This window comes from Candoia aspera, chromosome 4, assembly GCF_035149785.1.
Source record: "Candoia aspera isolate rCanAsp1 chromosome 4, rCanAsp1.hap2, whole genome shotgun sequence".
Lineage (NCBI taxonomy): Eukaryota > Metazoa > Chordata > Lepidosauria > Squamata > Boidae > Candoia > Candoia aspera.
The window spans coordinates 52,429,707-52,449,479 of NC_086156.1; the positions used below are offsets into that span (position 1 = coordinate 52,429,707).

Below are 19,773 nucleotides of genomic sequence, written 5' to 3' on the forward strand. Positions count from 1 at the left end.
TCAGGGGGGGGGGGGAGGGTGGAAGTATAAGGCTTCAGGATGGAGCCTCATTTGTAGCCCTCTGGGCCAGATGAGGTTACCCATCTCTGCTCTAAACATTAATATATAACAATAAGAATATGTGTATCTATACATTCTTCATGAATCTTTGATTATATATTCAATTAAAAAGATCAGAGTGATGGTTTGGTTTATCTTTAATTAATGTTGAGTTAAGTATAAATTCAAAATTGAGAACATACAATAGATGCTGAGGCCAAATATCAATTACAGGTACATTGAAAGTGTTCCTTTAAAGCTGTGTGTAGCTCGCCAAATGGTAAGTGTAAATGACTTTGAACTCTTAAAAAGATATATCTTCCCATAAATAAGAAAGAGAAAATAAGTTTAGTGTTTGAAATGTAAGCTCTCCTAAGTAGGCTTTTATTGTTTTCTGTGGAGGGTATCTGCTTGTTTTAACATGTATTTGTTGAGATCTGAAGGTTATAAAACCTTCATAACCTGTCTGAGAGTACATACATGTCTATAAGGTTACATGCCAAGGGACACCTGGAATATTCAGGCTTTTATCCTGTTTGATTCTGGTTTAAAAAGATCATCATCATTGTTCAGGCCTGTTTGTACAAGCCAGTAATTAACAATACCAGCTGAACTTGTTTAATTTGCTTTGCTCTTGAAAACACGCTGTATTTATATGTCTTTCTATTCAAGATGTTTTATATTAAGCTTTCCAGAAGGTGAGAAGGTTGAGCCAGTAACCTAGGGCTTAAACTGCCTATAGAGTCATACTTACTGATATTAAATACAGTCTGGCTCTGACAACCGGGTGTATGGAGGTAGCTAGGGCAAAGGTTTTTGGAGCATATCTTTATCTGAATGATCCACAAGTGACGCTCACCTGAGAACCTCACCAGGTGACTTTGGCCCAACATACATCACAAGATGATGGTTCTGGGGAAAATGGGAAGAGGGACTACTTGTATGAACGCCACTTTGAGTTCCTCAGTGGAAGGCAGGATATAAGCCTGATAAAAAATAAGCCATCAGTTGTATTCTTATTTATCCTGATTTGTGGAAGAAGACTGGAAAAGGAAAGAACACTGCAGGTTGTGAAATGCTGTTGATATAAAGATTTGGTTTCTGGAATTATGATCTCTGTTTTCTGGGTAGTTCACTGCTGACATGAGATGAGTTACAAGTTCTAAGAACTGAAAAGCATTTGGAGAGCTGTAAACTGAATTCTGAATGGGGTGGAGGCAAAAACACAGAAGTAAGAACTTCAGATAGTGACTTGTTTGTGGTAGGATAAACTGAGCATAATTATAAGTACTATAATAATAAGATATTGAGGAATTTGCTGATTGGGCTGAATTACATTTATTGACTTTGAGAAATACTAAGGATGATTGTAGTGAATCCCCCCAAGATTCAGATGCTAAAATGTTAAGGGAAAATATTTTGTTGATATAGAGAATGGGCAGAGACCATCAGAACTTAGGAAAATCAAACTCTGAAGAACCAAACAGCAGCAGGAAATTTCCATTCTCAGGTGGGCTTTAAAGAGAGGGCAGAGAAACTCCATTTTGCTTTTGTTCTTTTGTCTTCCATCCCAAGAAGAGAGGGCATTTTGGTTAGTCCAGCTCCCACCAGGGAAGAAAAACACCACAGCCCATAGGAGGATTGGAAATTCAGAAGAAAATACCCGTTTAGAGAAGTATGATGCTAGATGTGAATCAGGATCCTTTTATTTATTCTATGGATTGACCTGAGCTGTTTCTTTGTTACTTTAGCCCCATTTTGTCCTACATATATTTTGTGGATGTGTATTCCTGTCTGGTAGATTAGCAGCTACACTGAAGCCTGTAAGAGTCATAATAATATTGTTTTCCCTTTCTCCACCTGTCAATTAGTTGCTTAACCTTAATATACATAATAAACATGTTTCTTCATTGAATCAGGCCACTTGTTCTGAGAGGTCTTTAACTTTAGTACACACTTTGCCTAGCTAAGCTATTAAGAAAAATAAGTCAGAGATTTTTTTCAACTCTGCTCTTCGTTATTTAAAACACAGAAGCTGTGGTGCTGGAAGAGAGCAGATGGTAGCATTACTCTGAACAGACGCTCCCTAGGCATGTAATGGGTGTTGGAAGATTGTGGGTGGGGCTCTAGGGACCCACTCATGAGATCCAGGGCCCCACTCTGCCACTTGTCCAGTGTGTGTTCACTTGCAAGCAGACCTCATCTGTCTATGGTGGCCAGAGAAGGGATAGAGTAGAATGCAGTGGAGGACAGTAATTGGCAGACTTCCATGTATGAGTGTGGGAAAATACTCTTTCTTGGTTGGGAAGTTTCTTTGAATTGGATATTTAACTCATTAAAGTTGGATCTTTTAGATTGTTTTCCTCTTCTCTTGGTCTCAAGTACGAGAAAAGAGTTGTAAACAAAGGACTTCAGCCAGATCTATACATATATTTTTCTCCCCTTTTCTCCCTTTATCTCTAATTCACAAAGAATAGTCGGTCAGGGTAAAGCTAAGGTAGAAAAGAAAGTACATGTTCCTAACGGGAGGCAAAATCATACAGAATGTCAATTGTGAGAGGAAGGCACAGAGGTCAGAGTGTCAACCCCTGGAGAAAGTGCCAGAAAGTTTTAGCAGCAGTTGCTTGAGGGCATGGAGATCACTAAGCAAGTCTACAGATTTAACAGCAAAAGTTAGATTCAGAGGTAAAATGGGCTCCAGAGGCAAAGCAAAAATCTGCCGCTTGAGAGGCCAAATTAAGACTGGCCCTGGAAAAGGATAGTGCATGAAACAGAAGTGGACAAAGAAGAGAACTGCTTCTTTGTGGACTCCTGCCAGGTCCAGTGCCCCAGTGCTAAAGCACAAATCCCCAGAGTACAAAATGGGGAGGATGCAGAAGTCTACCTGGCCAATTCTGAATGAATGTGTGGGATATAAAATTCTCAAAGAGCAATACATAGATTGCCTGAAGCCACACCTGGATGGGGCAGTACTTGCAGTGACCAGAGTAATTAAGGTGAACAACATGGACAACTATGACCTGTTCTGGAAGCTGTGAGGACCAGACTTGGCCTTACCTCAAAAAATGCCCAGAGGAAGTTTTGCAACCTCAAGAATTAGTTCAGCATTTGTTCATCAGGTAAAGCAAGCTACGGCAGTTTGGCAGCAAAGGAGAGGAGCAAAGACAGAGGAAGATGTAAGCAGTCTGATTTTTTTTAGCAATTCCAACTCTCTTCAAGACTAGGTGTTTTCCCATTACTAAAAATATGGACTGCTATATAGAGAATATATCTCTAGGGGCAGAGGGAGGGAAATGAGCCTCTTAGACAGCCTGTGGTAACCAGCCAGTTTCACCTGAGTCTGCTCAGTCTGGCTCATAATAACCCGGCTGGATGTATGTGAGTGGGTAGCAACTACAGACTGATCCAAAGCTTCCATTGGGAAGATTGGGTAAAGAATGTAACTGCATGTGTGAAATCTTCTGACTTTCATCAGTGTATGGAGAAATGCCATGATGAGATTAAAGCTCTTTTACAATCCATGCAGATAATGTATGCTCCCTTCAAATAGGTGATAGTCAATATAGTGGGGTCAGTGACACAGAGAAACAAGCAGCATGTCTTGACATTAGCAGAATAGGGTGGCCAGGAGATTCTCAGAGATTCTGGCATGAACTTTATGTCAGGAGCTATGGGCTGAGTGGATCTGTTGGCGTAGTTGAAAAATTTAACAGAACTTTGGAAAATATGATTTGTGAATTTATTAATGAACACTCTAACAACTGGAACTTGGTGTTTCTGTTTGCTTATGGGTTAGTATCACTCTCAAATCTTGGGTTCTCCCCATTTCAGCTTGTGTATGAGAGTTAATCCAACACCTGTAGGAAGGGGTTAAATTTCCTGCCAACTGAATTTCCTGAACTTTGAGGACCAACCCTAGATCTTTCAAGAGACCTGCTAGCCCTGCTTGCCCATGGGACCTTATGTGAGACCCACAGAAAGCAGAAAGACTGATACGATGAGCACACCAGGAAGTAGACACTGGAGCAGGAATTCAAGTATTGGTTCTTAAGTCCGTTTCAGCAAATAAGATGCAAGCTGAATGGCAAGGGTCAGAATCTTGGAAACTGGATATGAGTTATTTAGCTCTCATTTATTTGTGAGGTGAGGCCTCCTCGAAACTTTTAATCCTCTTTCTAAATGCCTCTTGATGTAGGAGAGATATTGCTCCTGGTTTTCCAGAGGGAGAGAAGGAATGTACCAGGTACTGCAATATTTTGCAAATGTCCATTTTTGCCCCCAAGCTTAGAGAGTTTACCCTCTTATTAAAAAGGTGAAGCAACTCCAGCCTTAATTCAGATATGTCATTGTGTGGTACCATGCTTATCCAGGAAAAGCAAACTTTTAGGAAAGCATTGTCAGGCATGGCATGTATTCCCATGTCTATTCCAAAGCTCCTTTTCAGTTTAAGTAACAAGTTAGTTAAATATAGTCTGGATGGCATGTCTCTTAGATGGCTTGAAAACTATATTTTGTGGATGCTCATTGGTGGTTCATTATCAAACTACAGTATAGTATCAGAAGAAGTGCCACAGGGTTTAGTCCTGATTAATTGTCATTTTGCAAGTAGTTGGAGATGGACTTTCAAGTAGTACCTATACTTTGGAATGTTGTCCCTTCTGCTATTCTAGAAGTATCTATGATATCATTAGGTACCTATTGAAGTCTCAGTTCTTCCTTCTATAAATGCTATGTATGATTTTTGTTTCTCTCTTTCACATTTTCAATCACTGCTTTATATCACCTTTTTAATTCATTGAAATTTTATTTCTGTTTTAATGTAGTAGTTGAGAGTAGATACACAGACACACACACACCTTCAAGTCTGTGTTGACTCCTGGCAACTGCCTGGACAAGTCCCTGCAGTTTTCTTGGCAAGATTCAGAGGTGGTTTGCCATTGCCTCCTTCCTAGAGATGAGAGAGAATGACTGGCCCAAGATCATCCAGCTGGCTTTGTGCCTAAGGCAGGACTAAAATTCACAGTCTCCTGGTTTCTAGCTGGATGCTTTAACCACTACACCAAACTGGCTCTCTTGAGATTAGGTCCATCTATTTTCACATGCCATTATTATTCACTTATTTTCTCTGCTGTTGAAATGACTATAATCCACCTGGCTGCTAGGCATTATGCCTCCATGGCCACCAGCTCTTTTTCTCCTTACACTGGAATTTTGCACTCCCAGGAGATCAATAGATCTGTCAGTCTGGAAACCTGGCTCTTTCATGGGTATATATTTTGAGGAGAGAGTGTGTACATGATCACACGTTGGAGAAGTCTCAAAGTGGGAGAAGCATGTGAGGCACAGCCACACAGCTATGGAATGGGAGGTGGGAAATAAAAGAGGCTCTGTCTGCACAGCTACAATTCACAGGGGAAATTGGCTGTGGGAGGGAGAAAGGAAGAAAGATCCAGAGACATAATAGCATGGAGAGATCTCTGCTCTGTATTTTAAATCAGCTCTTCTGATCACTCAGCCAGATCTTTTTCTCTTTTTGTATAAGAATTTTATTAGATTTAAAGCAAAGATAAAAACTACAAAAAAGAAAAAAAAACACCTACAAAAAGAAAAAACTAAAAAGGTGTGAAAACACAAGAAAAAAAGAATTTTAAAGGTTACATAAAGAGGTGACTTCTGACTTTTAACAAGAATATACAGCAATTTCCATAATCAATCCCTTACTCTATATCAGACCAAAATCACATTATTTCTATAAATCATTCCATTAGCACATTATAAAAAAATCACTAAATACAATTGTTCCTTCCCCTTATATTAAAAGAAGAAGAAATATATAAACCTCCTAATCAATTCCCCCCCCAAAAAACATTTATTTATTTCCTTCCTACCACTATTCTATACATTTCTGTCCACTATAATAAAGATCAAACTAAAAAATATATAAATTGCTCTTATAATTAACACTGCAATTATAACAATCTTAATTCTACTAAACCAAAACCAGCATTTATTGGTTATACCTTATTAATCTTACTCCAAATCATTAAAAAAAAGTATGAAGTCAAACAAGCCTTAAAAGCAATCCAAATAAACATTCTCAAATTCTTACCCCACTTCAAAATAGACCAAGACGTTCACATATCTCCACAATAAACATAAGGCATTTTTCACAGAGAAATCAAAGAGCCCAACTCCGACTTCTCAGCAAAAAACCTCCCATAAAAAAAACCCTTTCTTGTAACTTTCCATCAGAAAAACATTTTTGATTTGTAATTCGATCTGTCCATTTAATTCCTTCAGTTCCACAATCTGGTCGTCGTCAGCAAATTCCTCAATCTCGCTATCAGTAGGAACATTTCTATCGTTGCTGAGTTCCTCAACTTCTTTCATGACATCCCCAGCCAGATGACACATTTTAAAGCTGATACTTTCTACAATGTCCTGAATATCTTGCAAAGTAGCTTGACAGGAATCAAAAAAGATCTGTTTAAAAGACTGTTTAAGCTCACAACAGAACTCAGAAAGTCTGTTTGAAATTCTCCATGTGTCAGGCAGTAGATTATGGTGCCTCCTAGGTAGTTGACTAGCGAAAGTAGGAGGTAATGAGTTAATGGAAAATTTCCAAAAGATGTTGACACAAGTGAAAGTAAGCTAACAGGCGGTTCCCAGGGAAAGTGGCAACAGAAAGCTGAAGATTCAAAACAGCAGATTCAACGTGTAGGAAAATACTAAATTCTTCAAATTCAGTACTAAAATAATAGCAAGGAGACAATTATTTATTCTCAATTCTCCTTAGTATTTGAATGGGAAACAAGCCAAAACTTAAAAAGATTTTTTAAAAATTAATCCCAAAAATAACGATAAGCACCAAGAGAGATCACTTCTCCTTGCTCTAAAAAGCCTCTCTTAGGGTACATAAACTATATATGGATATGGATATGGATATGGATATGGATATGGATATGGATATGGATATGGATATGGATATGGATATATAGGGTGATTTAGAAATGGGGTGGCTTGGAAATGGTGATGTCCTGGCTTCCCAGTGGCTCTTACCAGGCTACTGCGCGGCTTGGAAATGGTGATGTCCTGGCTTCCCAGTGGCTCTTACCAGGTTGGCCCGAATGCTATTTGTGATTCTCTGTCTGCAAGTTGCCATTCTGGAGGACAGATGGGATGATTCCAAACATTTTCTTTACTCATGAAGACGCTCCTGGGCTTCAGGAAAAAGCATGCTTGAGCCCAAAAAACCGCCGCGTTGTCAGTTCTGTCCATGGAACCTGTGGATACAGCTGTTCAGTCGGCCATGTCCCCACCAGAAGTCACTCAACCAGACCTTTTCTTGAAGGGGAAGGGATTGCCCAACTTTCAGGAACCCAGACCTCTAGAAGGCAGCATTTATGGAATGCTTTCATAAGACAGAACTCCTGGGAGAGCAATAGTCCTGGCAGTGTGCAAAGGTAATAAAATGGAAGGCAAATTAAGTGACTAAAACAATAAGTCTTGAACTTCCAGCCTTATCCTTCTACCAATGCAAGATCAGTGATTGGTTTTTCCTTGTGTGAGAAATTGTAAGAAAGCAGCAATGCTGCCTGGCCTTGTTGCTGAGGCATAAAGGCAGATGGGGAGCTCCAGGGCAGGACATGGCCATTGCAAAAAGCCTTAAGGTATTATGAATAAAATTATTTGTCTACTAGTTTAATTCTATTAATTAGGGAAACGCTGTTACATGTTTTATTAGTTCCATAAGTAGTCATTTTGAAATTCTAACTAAATCACACTAAATAGACACTAAGATTTAATTATATTTTTAATTAAAGGTACCAGTTGTAAAGAATTCCTCAAGCCTTGTAACTCATCAGTTGGTGTAAGTAGGAGGAAGGCCTTAAAACCTTTTTCAGTTGAGCTAACAAGATGACATTGCAAGATAATGATGAAAATAAGATATATGTGAAATAAAATTCTTGATGAGGAACATTTCAACAAAAATGTTTCATGTGAAAACAGTTGCTTGTATAGACAGGATCTCCAATATATGCAGAACACTTAAGTGCTATATGAAGAGAGTGTTTGTGCCCTGTAAAGATACACCGAGTGCATTCTGATTTCATATGGAAAGATATGATTTATTTGATTCAGACTGAAGAGAGAGTTTCTGGATCTTCCATTCTGGCTCAGCTTATTCTTTTTCAACTCACAAGGCAGTTTTGCGATGTTCACTGAATCATTAAAGAGATAAACAAATATCATTTAATGTCAAATACTGTTAAGGTTTTATTTTTAATACTTTTATTGCTTTTAATATACTAAAGGTTGAAATTCAGAAACAAGGAACAACTAAAACATAACAAAAACAAAACAATTGAAGAATATAGAAATAGGTATATATCACTGCATGCATATATAAGAAAACTAGACAACCCATGACCCATTGGATCATTGTTTCAGAGGTATTTCCTTACCAGATTCCTCAGTGCCTTCAACAATGGCAGAGCTTCTAATGTACTGCCTTCACTGGAAAAGTTCTTAAAAATTCAGGGAGATATTCAGAAATGTATCTGCCTTGAAAATAGCCCATTTCATTCATATTGAACTGTATAGCACAGTCAAACATCAGGAGTTGACCGCAGGAAATAGTTTATGACATGTCATTAAATGTTTTATAAAATTTGCCAAATTTCTATTCAATGGGAATAATAGGTCCCAGAGTTTGGACACATTCTGTAAGTTAGCCCATTTGAGGTACCTTGATTCAAAAATTGTTGACCTATGACACACCGTTTTGCCCAGTTAAAAGTTACAAACAGACACGAGAGTTTTAGTAATATATAGATCATTCAGTTTTTAAACCCTGATCACATGAAAAGATGCTGGTCTATTGTTCCTCCACTGTGATACAAAACAAGTTCATAGGTGCAGAGTAGACACATACTATCAATCCAGGGTTTTAAATTACTTGTAGCATAGTCTTTCCATCAAAGTAAAACAGGATTTTTAACTACAATTCATGCACAATAGATCCACAGTTCCTCATTGGTAAGTTCCTAATTTTTGTTGTATATTTCTACAACATATTAACATCTTTAATTTTTTTTCAAATTTTTCCAAATTTTTGTTGTATAGTTCTATGTCCTATTAACCTCTTTAAACCTTATTTCTCTTCCAAGCACCATATAACAATTATAAATATTGAATTAAAATGGAACAAACTATGAGGCAGACCCCAAGCAAGTCAATATTCTCTCCACTGTCTTACACTTCCAGCAAATTAAAATTCTGTTTAAACCCCCTATAGAGCATATTCTGCTATCCAGTACAGGAGAACAACAACAAAAAATCTTTTGTTGAATTAAATATATTTTTAAGATCAAAGATACATAACAAATAAGCTTTAAAGCCCTTAACCCACTGATACATAAAACAGGATATTCCAACTCATTATCCCAGATTTCTTGTAAATTACAATACCTACCTTCACAATAATTTTAAGATGTTTGTAGAAGTGAACCATAGATTTGGATTCATGTGAAATTGTTTCCAATAGTCATAATTTAGGAATTTTTGATAATGCTAATGAATTCCATCCAAATAGTGTGATCAAAAGATGCTATGATTTTATATATTGCCATTCAGTGGATTTAGAAAACTGAAATTCTTCCTGCAACACAGGAAATCTTTTAAAAGACTGATCAGCAATGTGATCTAAAATACTGATGACATTATTTGCCCCTGAACTCCACTGGAAACATTTACCAGTAATTTTCAAGTTAGGTTTATTCCACAGTATCAAGTTTTCATGGTAACAAGAATCAAATTTGAATTTCCCTCCTAAAAACATTCCCTTGTCTTTTATGCAAGGGAAACAACAGGGTTTTTTTCCGACACAGGAACCAAGCCCTTGCCAAGATATCAAAAGAATCTAATAATAACTTTTTAATTATGCACATTGAAATCTTTGAGAAAATTCACTTACATTCCATAAAGAGTCAGAGGTCAAAATATTAACTCAGTGATCAAATTGATAGTCTGTAAAGTTAACTTGGATAAAAAAATCTGAATATTTGTCCATCTGGTATTTTTTTTCCTGCATTTTATTAATCTGTTTAAAATACCTAGCAGATATTAACATGAGCATCTCTCTATTAATATACATCAGTTATGGAGTGACATTAATTATATTTACTCTTCCCTGTAGCTCTTAGCATGTTTAACCAACTAGTAGTAATCTTAACCCAAAATAAAAATTTAAAATATTTATAAACATGGAAGTATTTATCTCTGCGAAGAGAATTAAAGGAATATATAAGACCTAGTCTTTACACATTTTCATAGACACCTTGGATCCTATAAGAAAAATGCTAGACTTAGTCCAATTTATAGAATAATGTGCTAATTTAATGAATTATTATACTATGTACATACTGTGCTATGACCATAAATTTTGGAAAACAGTGGTAATAATTATTAGCATGTGATAAAAAGTTGTATTCAATGGCATCCACCTTTATATCCATAAAACAGGCTAAAGGTTCCAAACTCAAACCAAATATGAGAGGTGATAATGGACATCCTTCACAAGTTCTTCAGAGTGTCTTAATTGGTGAAAAAAAAATCCATTTGTCATTATCTTAACTAGTATTAAGATAATGTTATATCATATTTTAATCCAATTATAATAGTGTTGTATCATATTTTAATTCAATTATAAAATAGAAGGAAGATTTGTTCCAAAATTAAAACTGTACCATATTGAGATTTACTGCCACGTCCTATTTATCAGACTGCATATCTAATCTGTTAGTTAATATTCTGATGTTATTCAGTGTCCTTTTATAAAAAAAACAGATTGTGTTGGGAAAAAAGATGATAAACTCTGGAGTCTTCATAACAATGTAGCTGTCAACATTTTAGGTGATCCCATGGGTGTTCCTTTGATTTGTTGGTCCATCAAATTGAAAGTAGGTTGTAAGGCAGAGGTCAATGAGGTCCATTATTCTGGGTATTTCTATTTTGGTGTATTTGACTAGGTTGGGTGTGTTGCGTAGAACTGGTGCCATGGATTCTTTCGCTAGTGCTGGGTCTATGCATGGAAAGAGAGCTGTAACGTCGAATGATACCATAATTTCATCTTCTATTTTCAGGTCTTTGATTTTCTGGAGGCACTGTAGTGGGGAGTTAATAGGATATTCAGTCTTCTCTGTGAGATGTCCAAGTTTCCTTGTAAGCTCTTTTGTTATGTTGTATGTGGGAGTCCCTGGTAATGATAGAATTGGCTGGAGCGATATACCAGGCTTGTGTATTTTGGGGTGAAGCGTGGGAGGACAGGTCCACTGCTCTTCATCCACCTCTGTTCGTCTTTTGTGATTTGGCCTTTCTTGGTGAGGTTGTTGAGAGTTCTTTTGACCTGGTTGTCCAGTTTCTGTATGGGATTGGTGTTTACTGGGGTATAGGTTTCTTTGTCCTCCAATAATTCTTTGGCCTTTTGTATATATTGTGACCTGTCCATAGTGACGGTGGTGCGGCCTTTGTCTGCTGGGAGGAGGAGGATAGTTTGCTCCATCTTTAGGTGTTTGAGGGCTGCTCTGTCCTCTGCTTTCAGTTGGTTCTGTTTCCAAGTCCTTCTGGTTGTGGTGTGCTTGTCTGTCTTACATCCTCTTGGGTTTCTTAGTAAGTCCTGTAGTTTTAAATGCCGCTTCTAAAGCTGCAAAGAATTCTAATTTATTTGCATTCTCTGTGTTGTAGTTCAAGCCTCTCTGTAGCATATTGTGTTTCGCAGTGAATAGTGGGCGGCTGGTCATGTTGACCCTGAGCTACAAATATTCACTTCAATTAATCTCTATATTTGCAAATTATGTGTATATAAAAATTTTAAAATCTTGTTTCATCTGCTTTCTGAAATAAAATTTTAATAGAGATACATTCAAATGCCATCTTAAAATAGTTCAGTAATATTTTGTTTAAATAATTGATAAAGATAAAGATGAATGGGCATGATCAGATATTACTTTAGAACTTTTTTGCAACCATCAATCTGATCTACTAAAGAGTGAGAAACTAAAAAATTCAGGAACAAATGTGATGATTGCTTGTGAAAGCAGTGAAGTTGCTAAGTGCAATCTGTGGTTATACAATTTCACTTTACGAGGATATAGAAACAGTCACATTGCTTTTACATTATAATAATGAAATTCAAAATACATAGAATTTACAAGGTCAGCTTTTACTGATCCCTGTCACAGAAAACAGGTTTCAGTGTAATATACCTTCATTTTAATGACATTAGAAGATAACTGTGTGCCTGCGTTTCTGAGAAGTGAAAAGCATCGTGGTAGTCCTGCATTTTATCATGCATTTTTCAACAGCAGCAGTTTTAAATAACCTGTTTCTCAAAAGCTTCTGTAAGCAGATATTTCTACTGGGAGTTCATGTAAGTTTTCCCAAAGCTGACTTGTGTAATTATTACAATTTTCGGTACCATCAGTAAAAGACACTGTGTCTTGAAAGTTAATCTACCATGGGATTTTTGTTTGCTATTTTAATTGCCTTTTTTTTTGCAGCTGATGAACCCTGAACTAGGAATAGATAAATCTGTTCAAATTTGTACAGATTCAAATTTACTGAGCACAAATTCACTTCATTCCATTGTTCCATGAGTTTAAAGTAAAAAGACATAATAATTCATATATATTTTGAAATTCGAACATACTAATGCTAATAGTAACATTTCTTTCAATACATGCATTCTGTACTCCCTCCTTCTCCTACTCCTTCTCCTTTCCTCCTCCTCCTCCATCAGTTTGCACAACTCCAGGCACTGTACATAATGTTTTTGCCTCCTGTTTTCTTTACAACAAGGGCCCTCTGAGATGGATGGGACAAAGAAAGTGACTAGCCCCAAATCACCCAGCATGAGGGAGGAGTAGAACTCACGGTCCCCTGGTTTCTCATCCAGCAGCTTAACCACTACAGAAATGTTTCTCCAAAGTATACTTTGTATATTTTTCCATACATTTTTTAACTCCAAGAATTCCACTGCAAATTTGGAGAAGAATAGAAACTGAAGGATAATGTCCTAACTGACATATTAATGTAGAAAATACAAAATAGGTTGATCCATATCAAAATATAAACAAAACTTCCCACATCCCTTCTTTGAATTTTTAAGTACCTGAATTAATCTTGCTCAAAAAGAATGAGAGCCAGTTTGGTCTAGTGGTTAAGGTGCTGGGCTAGAAACCAGGAGACCGGGAGTTCTAGTCCCACCTTAGGCATGAAAACCGGCTGGGTGACTTTGGGCCAGTCCCTCTCTCTCAGCCCAACTCACCTCACATTGCTGCTGTTGTGGGCAAAATAGGAGGAAGGAGTATTAGGTATGTTTGCCGCCTTGAGTTATTTATAAAAAAAATAATAATAAAGGCAGGATAAGAATAAAATAAAATAAATAGTCCAGCATTACTTTGAAAAGACTTTGTAGCCAAACTTATAATTATTTATATTATATAATCTTGAGATAGAATGATTGCAGTCTCTGTCAGACTCCAAAGATACCTTAGAAATTAATATTCCAGATGTTGCAATGGAGCTGTGATATACTGTATATAACCTTTTCTCAAAACACACAAGAATATTAGGGTTGGCTGTGCAGCTGTATACTACTTTTGTTGCTGTATTCTTCCATAGGCATTGAAAGCCAGTGGCTACACTATCTCAAACAGAGAATTTGGATTAAAACAGCGGTGGAGGAATGGGGTATGGGGGATATTATACCAGTCAGAGAAGAAGTTCTTCCTAAACTTTTGGTAATTCTTCTTGTGATAACAGGTAACTTCAAATGAGAAGCACTCTGAAAGCTTGAGGAATGATGGAGAAATTCTTGTTCAGATGCTAGAAAAATTGGCCCAGACTTCCAGGTGAGTTCCCTGAGGCTTCTGGAATTTCCAGGCTATGTGCACATTCTTCCCCTTTCATCTCTTTGTAGCTGCATTGTGTATAATAAACTTCTTAATGTTACTAGTAGTTACTAGATAGAACTACTACACAGTTCTGTCATCAATGCTCCTTCTGTTCTAAGCTGCCTAGCTTTTCCCTCCCTCCCTCCCTCCCTCCCTCCCTCCATTTGGCCTACCCTCATTTTGATCCCATGATATGGCAGGGCAGACTTAGGTGGGACATTTTTTTCTCCCAAGGTATCATCTCATATCCTCTGTTCCTGCATATGGACAGCAAAATGGAGTAATGGAGTAATAGTAATGGAGTACGTTAAATTGCTTCAGATAACAGAATAGAGGGAAGATGTGTCTGATGGCTGTTTATGAAAAGCAAGTATTTGAAAGTGTGGTATCCACAACTGTCTCCCAAATCCTGTATAGCTACTTCATTAACAGCCATGCAGACCAGAAGGGATGCATAAGACCTACTCATAACGACTCCTATCATTATCTGCCACTCCCTTCTTTTAGGACTGAGCTGTGGGTTGCGCTGCTGCTCAGTGTACAGTGCAGGGGAATAATTGTTGCCATGAATGACTACAGCACACACAGTAGCCACAGAAGGCACATCATGTAAGATAGGGCAGCTGCTGAGCAATTATGGAGCAAGAATCAGATCTAGTGCCTGCTTGAGTGAACCAATTGTGCCCTTGTAGAAAGATGTTTAAGTCTGATTTTTTTCAGCCTGCTTTTCATATGTAAAGCAACGTTTTGCAGATTTCTTGTCATGGAATTATTGAAGCACCACGTACTGCTTTAAGTAAGTGTAAACTTATTTCAGCCTATTTCCAGTGGTGTGCCTTTGCCTTCATACAGATAGCTTTGGAGCTGTGAAAATCATCCAACAGACTGTTCCACGGAATACCTTTTCTTGAAATAGTGATTCGGCCGTGTCCCCCAGAAGGCTCAGCCTGGCTGTTCTGAGGCCTTTCGCAGAGTGTTTGTGCATGCATACGTTTTTGCACACAAATGACCGCATCAGTGGCCACTAAGGCAAAATGACAACTCAGTAAAGCTCTTGAAGCAGCTGCATCAAGCCTTCTGGAGGATGGGACTGCCTCATCTCTTTCAGGGGCACTTCACAAAGTACTCCGTCAAACCCTTTGCACAGTGTTAATAGATTAACTAGGTTATTCAATATATTCAATTTTACTTTGAACTTTCTGGCAAGGTACCACTTTGAATTTTACACAGTCTAAAAATAATATGATCTGGCTTCTGTTTATGTTATGAGAATGGCAGAGGTTAGAATTCTGTGACACTTTGAATACAAAATGAAATAGTAAGATTAACAACTTTTTAGCTTCTTTTTTTTTTAATGTAAGTATAGTTTGCTTGTGCTATGGTGGTAAGATCCTATGCTTGGGCAACATGGTATCCATAAGCACCAGTTACCTCTCTTGATATCTGCCTGGCTCCCTGCCCCATCCAACTTTTTAATCTTGCATAAAATTGTTTTAATTAAACCAGTGGAAAAATGACAAGCCGCAGAGCAAGGTAGCAGCTCCGAGCATCTTTATATTCAAGAATTCCACTGGGACGCATGTGGGTCCCACATTTTTATTTCTTAGACAATAAAAATGATGGGCAGCGATAATACCTGTGAGAGGAAGAGCTACAGGAGGTTCTAGTAAATGGGTGCCTTGGAACTACAGTAATTGTGGCTGCCATTTTGTGCATGGGAGAATCTCCTAACAGAAACTTTCTGAAAGTGCCCATAAAACTTCTACATGTGCCTGCAGTTCTGCCATCTATCCTGTCCTTCTCCTCAGCATATTGCTGATGCTCTGCTTCCTATCTCAATAATGGAAAACTGACAACTTAAAATGCCTTGTTCAAAATACTAAAAACCTTTCAAAGGTGTGAACAGCAGATGGAACTTGTCTTCAGAGTAATCACTGGCATTTTAATCTGAATAAACGAAGTGGTGCTTTCTCTGCCTTGGTGACAAAGATTTTGAACTACCTGAGTTAGTTCATGCCTCTGCTGAGATTATTGCAAAGTCACTATGGAATGTAAATGACTATTTATTAACTTTAGCTTGGAGAAACTATTATAATGGCACTGTTACAGGAAGTACTAGTAATATGTGCAGAGTAATTAAAGCATTTAAAAGAGGATAGGCATCTTATTTGTGAACATGTATTCCAAAAGAGCCTTTGGAATTGAACCTGCTGAAATGTATCTTGAAAGGGCATCACCAAATCACTTGCATCAATACCACACATTTCAACATGTGTCCCACTGTCTTTTAGGGTCCTGCATTATTGGTTCAGGTCAGATATATATAGTGAGTTTTGGAAGTTCACGCAACATCCCAAATATGCTACTGTGTTCCTTGAACTGCATGAAGCATTCTTCAGCTGATCGTATTGTACTATCTTAGCATCTTAAAAAAATCAACTTTGAATTGTTTTTTCCGATCTGTTATGGGACTACCCATGTCAAGTAATCAGAATGATATCTTTGGTGACTCTTGCATTCTTGTAGGAAAATAGTTTCATTGTGAAGTCTCTCTGCCAACCTTTGCACACTCTCCAGAACATTTTTAAATCCCTAATCTGACCAGGAAGACTCTAGATAAGATTTTTCATTAGTCCAGATGAAGACTAATCAACATCAACACATTTGAGTCTTTTGCTTACATTTCTTTCCAAAGACTATGTCATGCCACAATACAAGCCACACATACATTTGAGGTTATGTCTGTTTCTAATTATTCCATTTTGCTCTGCCACTACCTTCTCACAGTTCCTGTCAAATTATTATCTTCCATAATAGCAACCATAGCATCTTCTCAATTTGATGTAAGATAGGCTTTGTTGATCCCATTAAACTTGGTTTTTTTCTGAGTGACTGATGTCAGGTGTGCAATGCAGAATAACAGAGTTACAGAGTAACTGTTATTCAGTTCACAATCAAACATTCTTTTGTTTAAACTTTTGTTGCCGGTAACTCTATGATCTGATATTGATTTGATTATTCAAGGTGGTGGTACGTGTAGATTTTTTGCATGATAATTCTAGGAAGTTTCAGCATCAAACTCAGACATCACCTCCTCAGTTTTAAGGAAGTCTCCATTATTGGGTTCTTAGAAGTGATCTGAAATGTCACACAGTCCTAGGTTTTGGAAAACAGGCATCTTACAATAGCAATTAATTTTTTCCAGAACATTTTGCCAGTGAAGAGACTCTGGCGCAATCTTTTCTTGGTGCTGATCATATATGGTGGCCTTTAACTTTTCCTTCAAGCTCTTTTTTCCTGCAGTATGCTGTTTGTTTATTTACCCCTTGTCTGACCTGCCAGATTTCTGTGCCAATGTGGTTGCCATCTTCCATAAGAAAATTCCTAGATGTTGATTACCTGCAAGCATCATATATTCTGTATCAATCTGTACATTACCAACTTTGGTTTCAAACCCAGTAAACTTCTACTGTACTGTAAAATTTGGAAGAAATGCCAGCTAAAATTGCTTTATGCACATCAGCCAACTTAAAGGGAGCTGTTGCTAAATTGATCCATAGTATAGGATCTTTGGGCAAAAGAGCCAGTCTTTCTAATGTGAATTCAAGGGCCAAATGGCTCTCTATAAGCAGGGACACTCAACAAATAAATGGCAGGATTAAGGAGATAATTAAAGAAGCTATCCAAATCCAGAATGATGGGAGAAAATGTGACCTTTTTATAAATGGCTAAAATGAGGTCTACTTTTTTCAATAAATCTGCTTATATAGTTCTCCATGTTTTTCCTTAGACTTACAGTAACCTTTTCCTCCCTTCCCTCTCTCTCTCTGTTAGCTTCCATGCTGATAAAATTATTGCTTCCTTGGCTTCTGAAATCCTCAGGAAAATTGAATACTAGCAAGATGCGTTCAGCCGTGGAACTATATTTTCTTTGGATTTTAAATCTGAGAACACAATTTTTTAAATAAAATTAACTTTTTTGTTTCATTTATTTCTCATCCACATTTTGAAGACAAGGTGGTAGTGCTAACTGGAATTATGTGATACAGTCCATATGCTGCCGTCCATATGTATGTTCTGGGTTTGTTGTTCTAACTCCCTGAATCAGACGAACAGTACATTTACTGACCATTTTCTAGCAAATTTACAAATTTACGAAACAGAAAACTGCTGAAGAGATGAAAAACTGCTATGCAAACTGTCATGAAAAACAAAATAGCTCCTCAGAATCTAGCTGAAGGAAAAGCAAATCTAATTCATGGAGTTGAAGGGAAATGCCTTAAATTTTGAAAAGAGTAGGATGAAAGCATAACCTGGGATATAAAGGACAGGAAAAAAAAAACAAAGACTAAGTCATGAAACTCATAAACAGATGGCTGGATTCTCCCTAGTTTAACAGTAGGAAATTGTACAATTGTAGCACGTGGATAACAGTCTTCCCTTTTCTACAATAATGGCTTTTGTTCAAGCATACACATCCTATATTTAAGTATTAGATCAAGATTTAAAATTTGAAACATGAATCGTCACAATTTCAGTAGCATCATACTGAACACTTCGGGATAAGCTTATTTTTATACAGTGTTTAGGCTCAATGTCACCTAGACTTTTCTCTCATATAACGCCTTGTGACTTGAATTTGGCTGTTCATTAAACAGGCATTGGAGGTTTACCTAAATGAAGATTTGACATATTAAAGTTTTATCATCTTTCCACAAAAAGTTGTGGAAGTAGACTTCTGAAAGGTATGGCTCCTTTTAATATTAGGGCATTTAAATCCTGTACCATTTCAATTTAGATTGCCACTACATTTGCTGTGGTTATAGCTTGGGGAATTTGTAAAAGAAAATGGTTTTGGAAAACAGAGGAAATGAAGTGTCTGAAAAGATGCCTAAAGAGACAATGGCAGAAAACCAGGAGTCGATGTTACTGAACCCTGGAAAGAGCTCATGTATGAGCCTACCCAGTGGCAGGAAAAGCAGGAAAATGTCCATCCTTTGCACTTATGACCTCCAGAGTTTCCTGGCAACCCTCTTCAGAGTAAAGATAAGCAGTACTAAACCAACCCCTGCAGGCATGCCAGATGAATTGGCAGGTTCCTTAGCAGATCAAGTCTCTTGTACCCACTCTGGGCTGGATGCTCCACTGTGGTTACAGTAGTTAGCAAGGCAATGTCTTGTGTTACAGCCTGGGATTCTTTTATCCCTGTGGAGTTGCAGAGAGTAATTACAGTCCTCTGTTGTTTGAATGCTTCCACCTGTGGACTTGATCATGCCCATACTGGTTTATTTGGATTAAGCAAACAAACAAACAAAAGATGCTACCTTTGTTTAAGGAGGCAGTAGTATATCATCTCCTGAAAAAGCCCCCCACCCTTCTAGCATGTTTTTGACGTTTTTGCCTAGTTTACAATCACCACTTCCTTATAAAGGTGCTTGAGAAGATGGTTGCAAATCAACAATAGAGGATCCCAAACATAATGGATTATCTAGATCCTTTTCAGTCAGGATTCAGAACTGGCTATAAGTTGAAAATGGAATTGATCTTGCTAGTTCACGGCCTCACTTGAGACCTTGATGGGGGAAGAGGAGCATGCCCTATTTGTCATGAGTAAGGATGGCGAGCAGGGGGCTCCCATCCAGGCTGTAAAGCGCATGCGTAGTACTGAGGAATTAGGTATCCATTCAAAGAGACACAGATCGGGCCCGCCTTAGCCTTTGGGCTTTATATGTCTGGGTTTTTCCCACGCTTCTTCAGTTTGTTAGGATTTTCTGTTATG

At 37.6% G+C, this 19,773-nt stretch overlaps 1 protein-coding gene across 1 annotated transcript in view; it reads left to right on the forward strand.

The window, feature by feature from the left end:
• Positions 1 to 17,950, forward strand: part of ULK4 (unc-51 like kinase 4) — a 214,459-nt gene extending 196,509 nt beyond the window's left edge. Inside the window, exons 35-36 of the mRNA XM_063304147.1 lie at positions 13,864 to 13,952; positions 17,829 to 17,950. Coding sequence (XP_063160217.1) covers positions 13,864 to 13,952; positions 17,829 to 17,892 — 153 coding nt within the window. The 3' untranslated portion in view covers positions 17,893 to 17,950. The remainder of the gene's footprint in view (positions 1 to 13,863; positions 13,953 to 17,828) is intronic.
• The last annotated feature ends 1,823 nt before the right edge of the window (positions 17,951 to 19,773 follow it).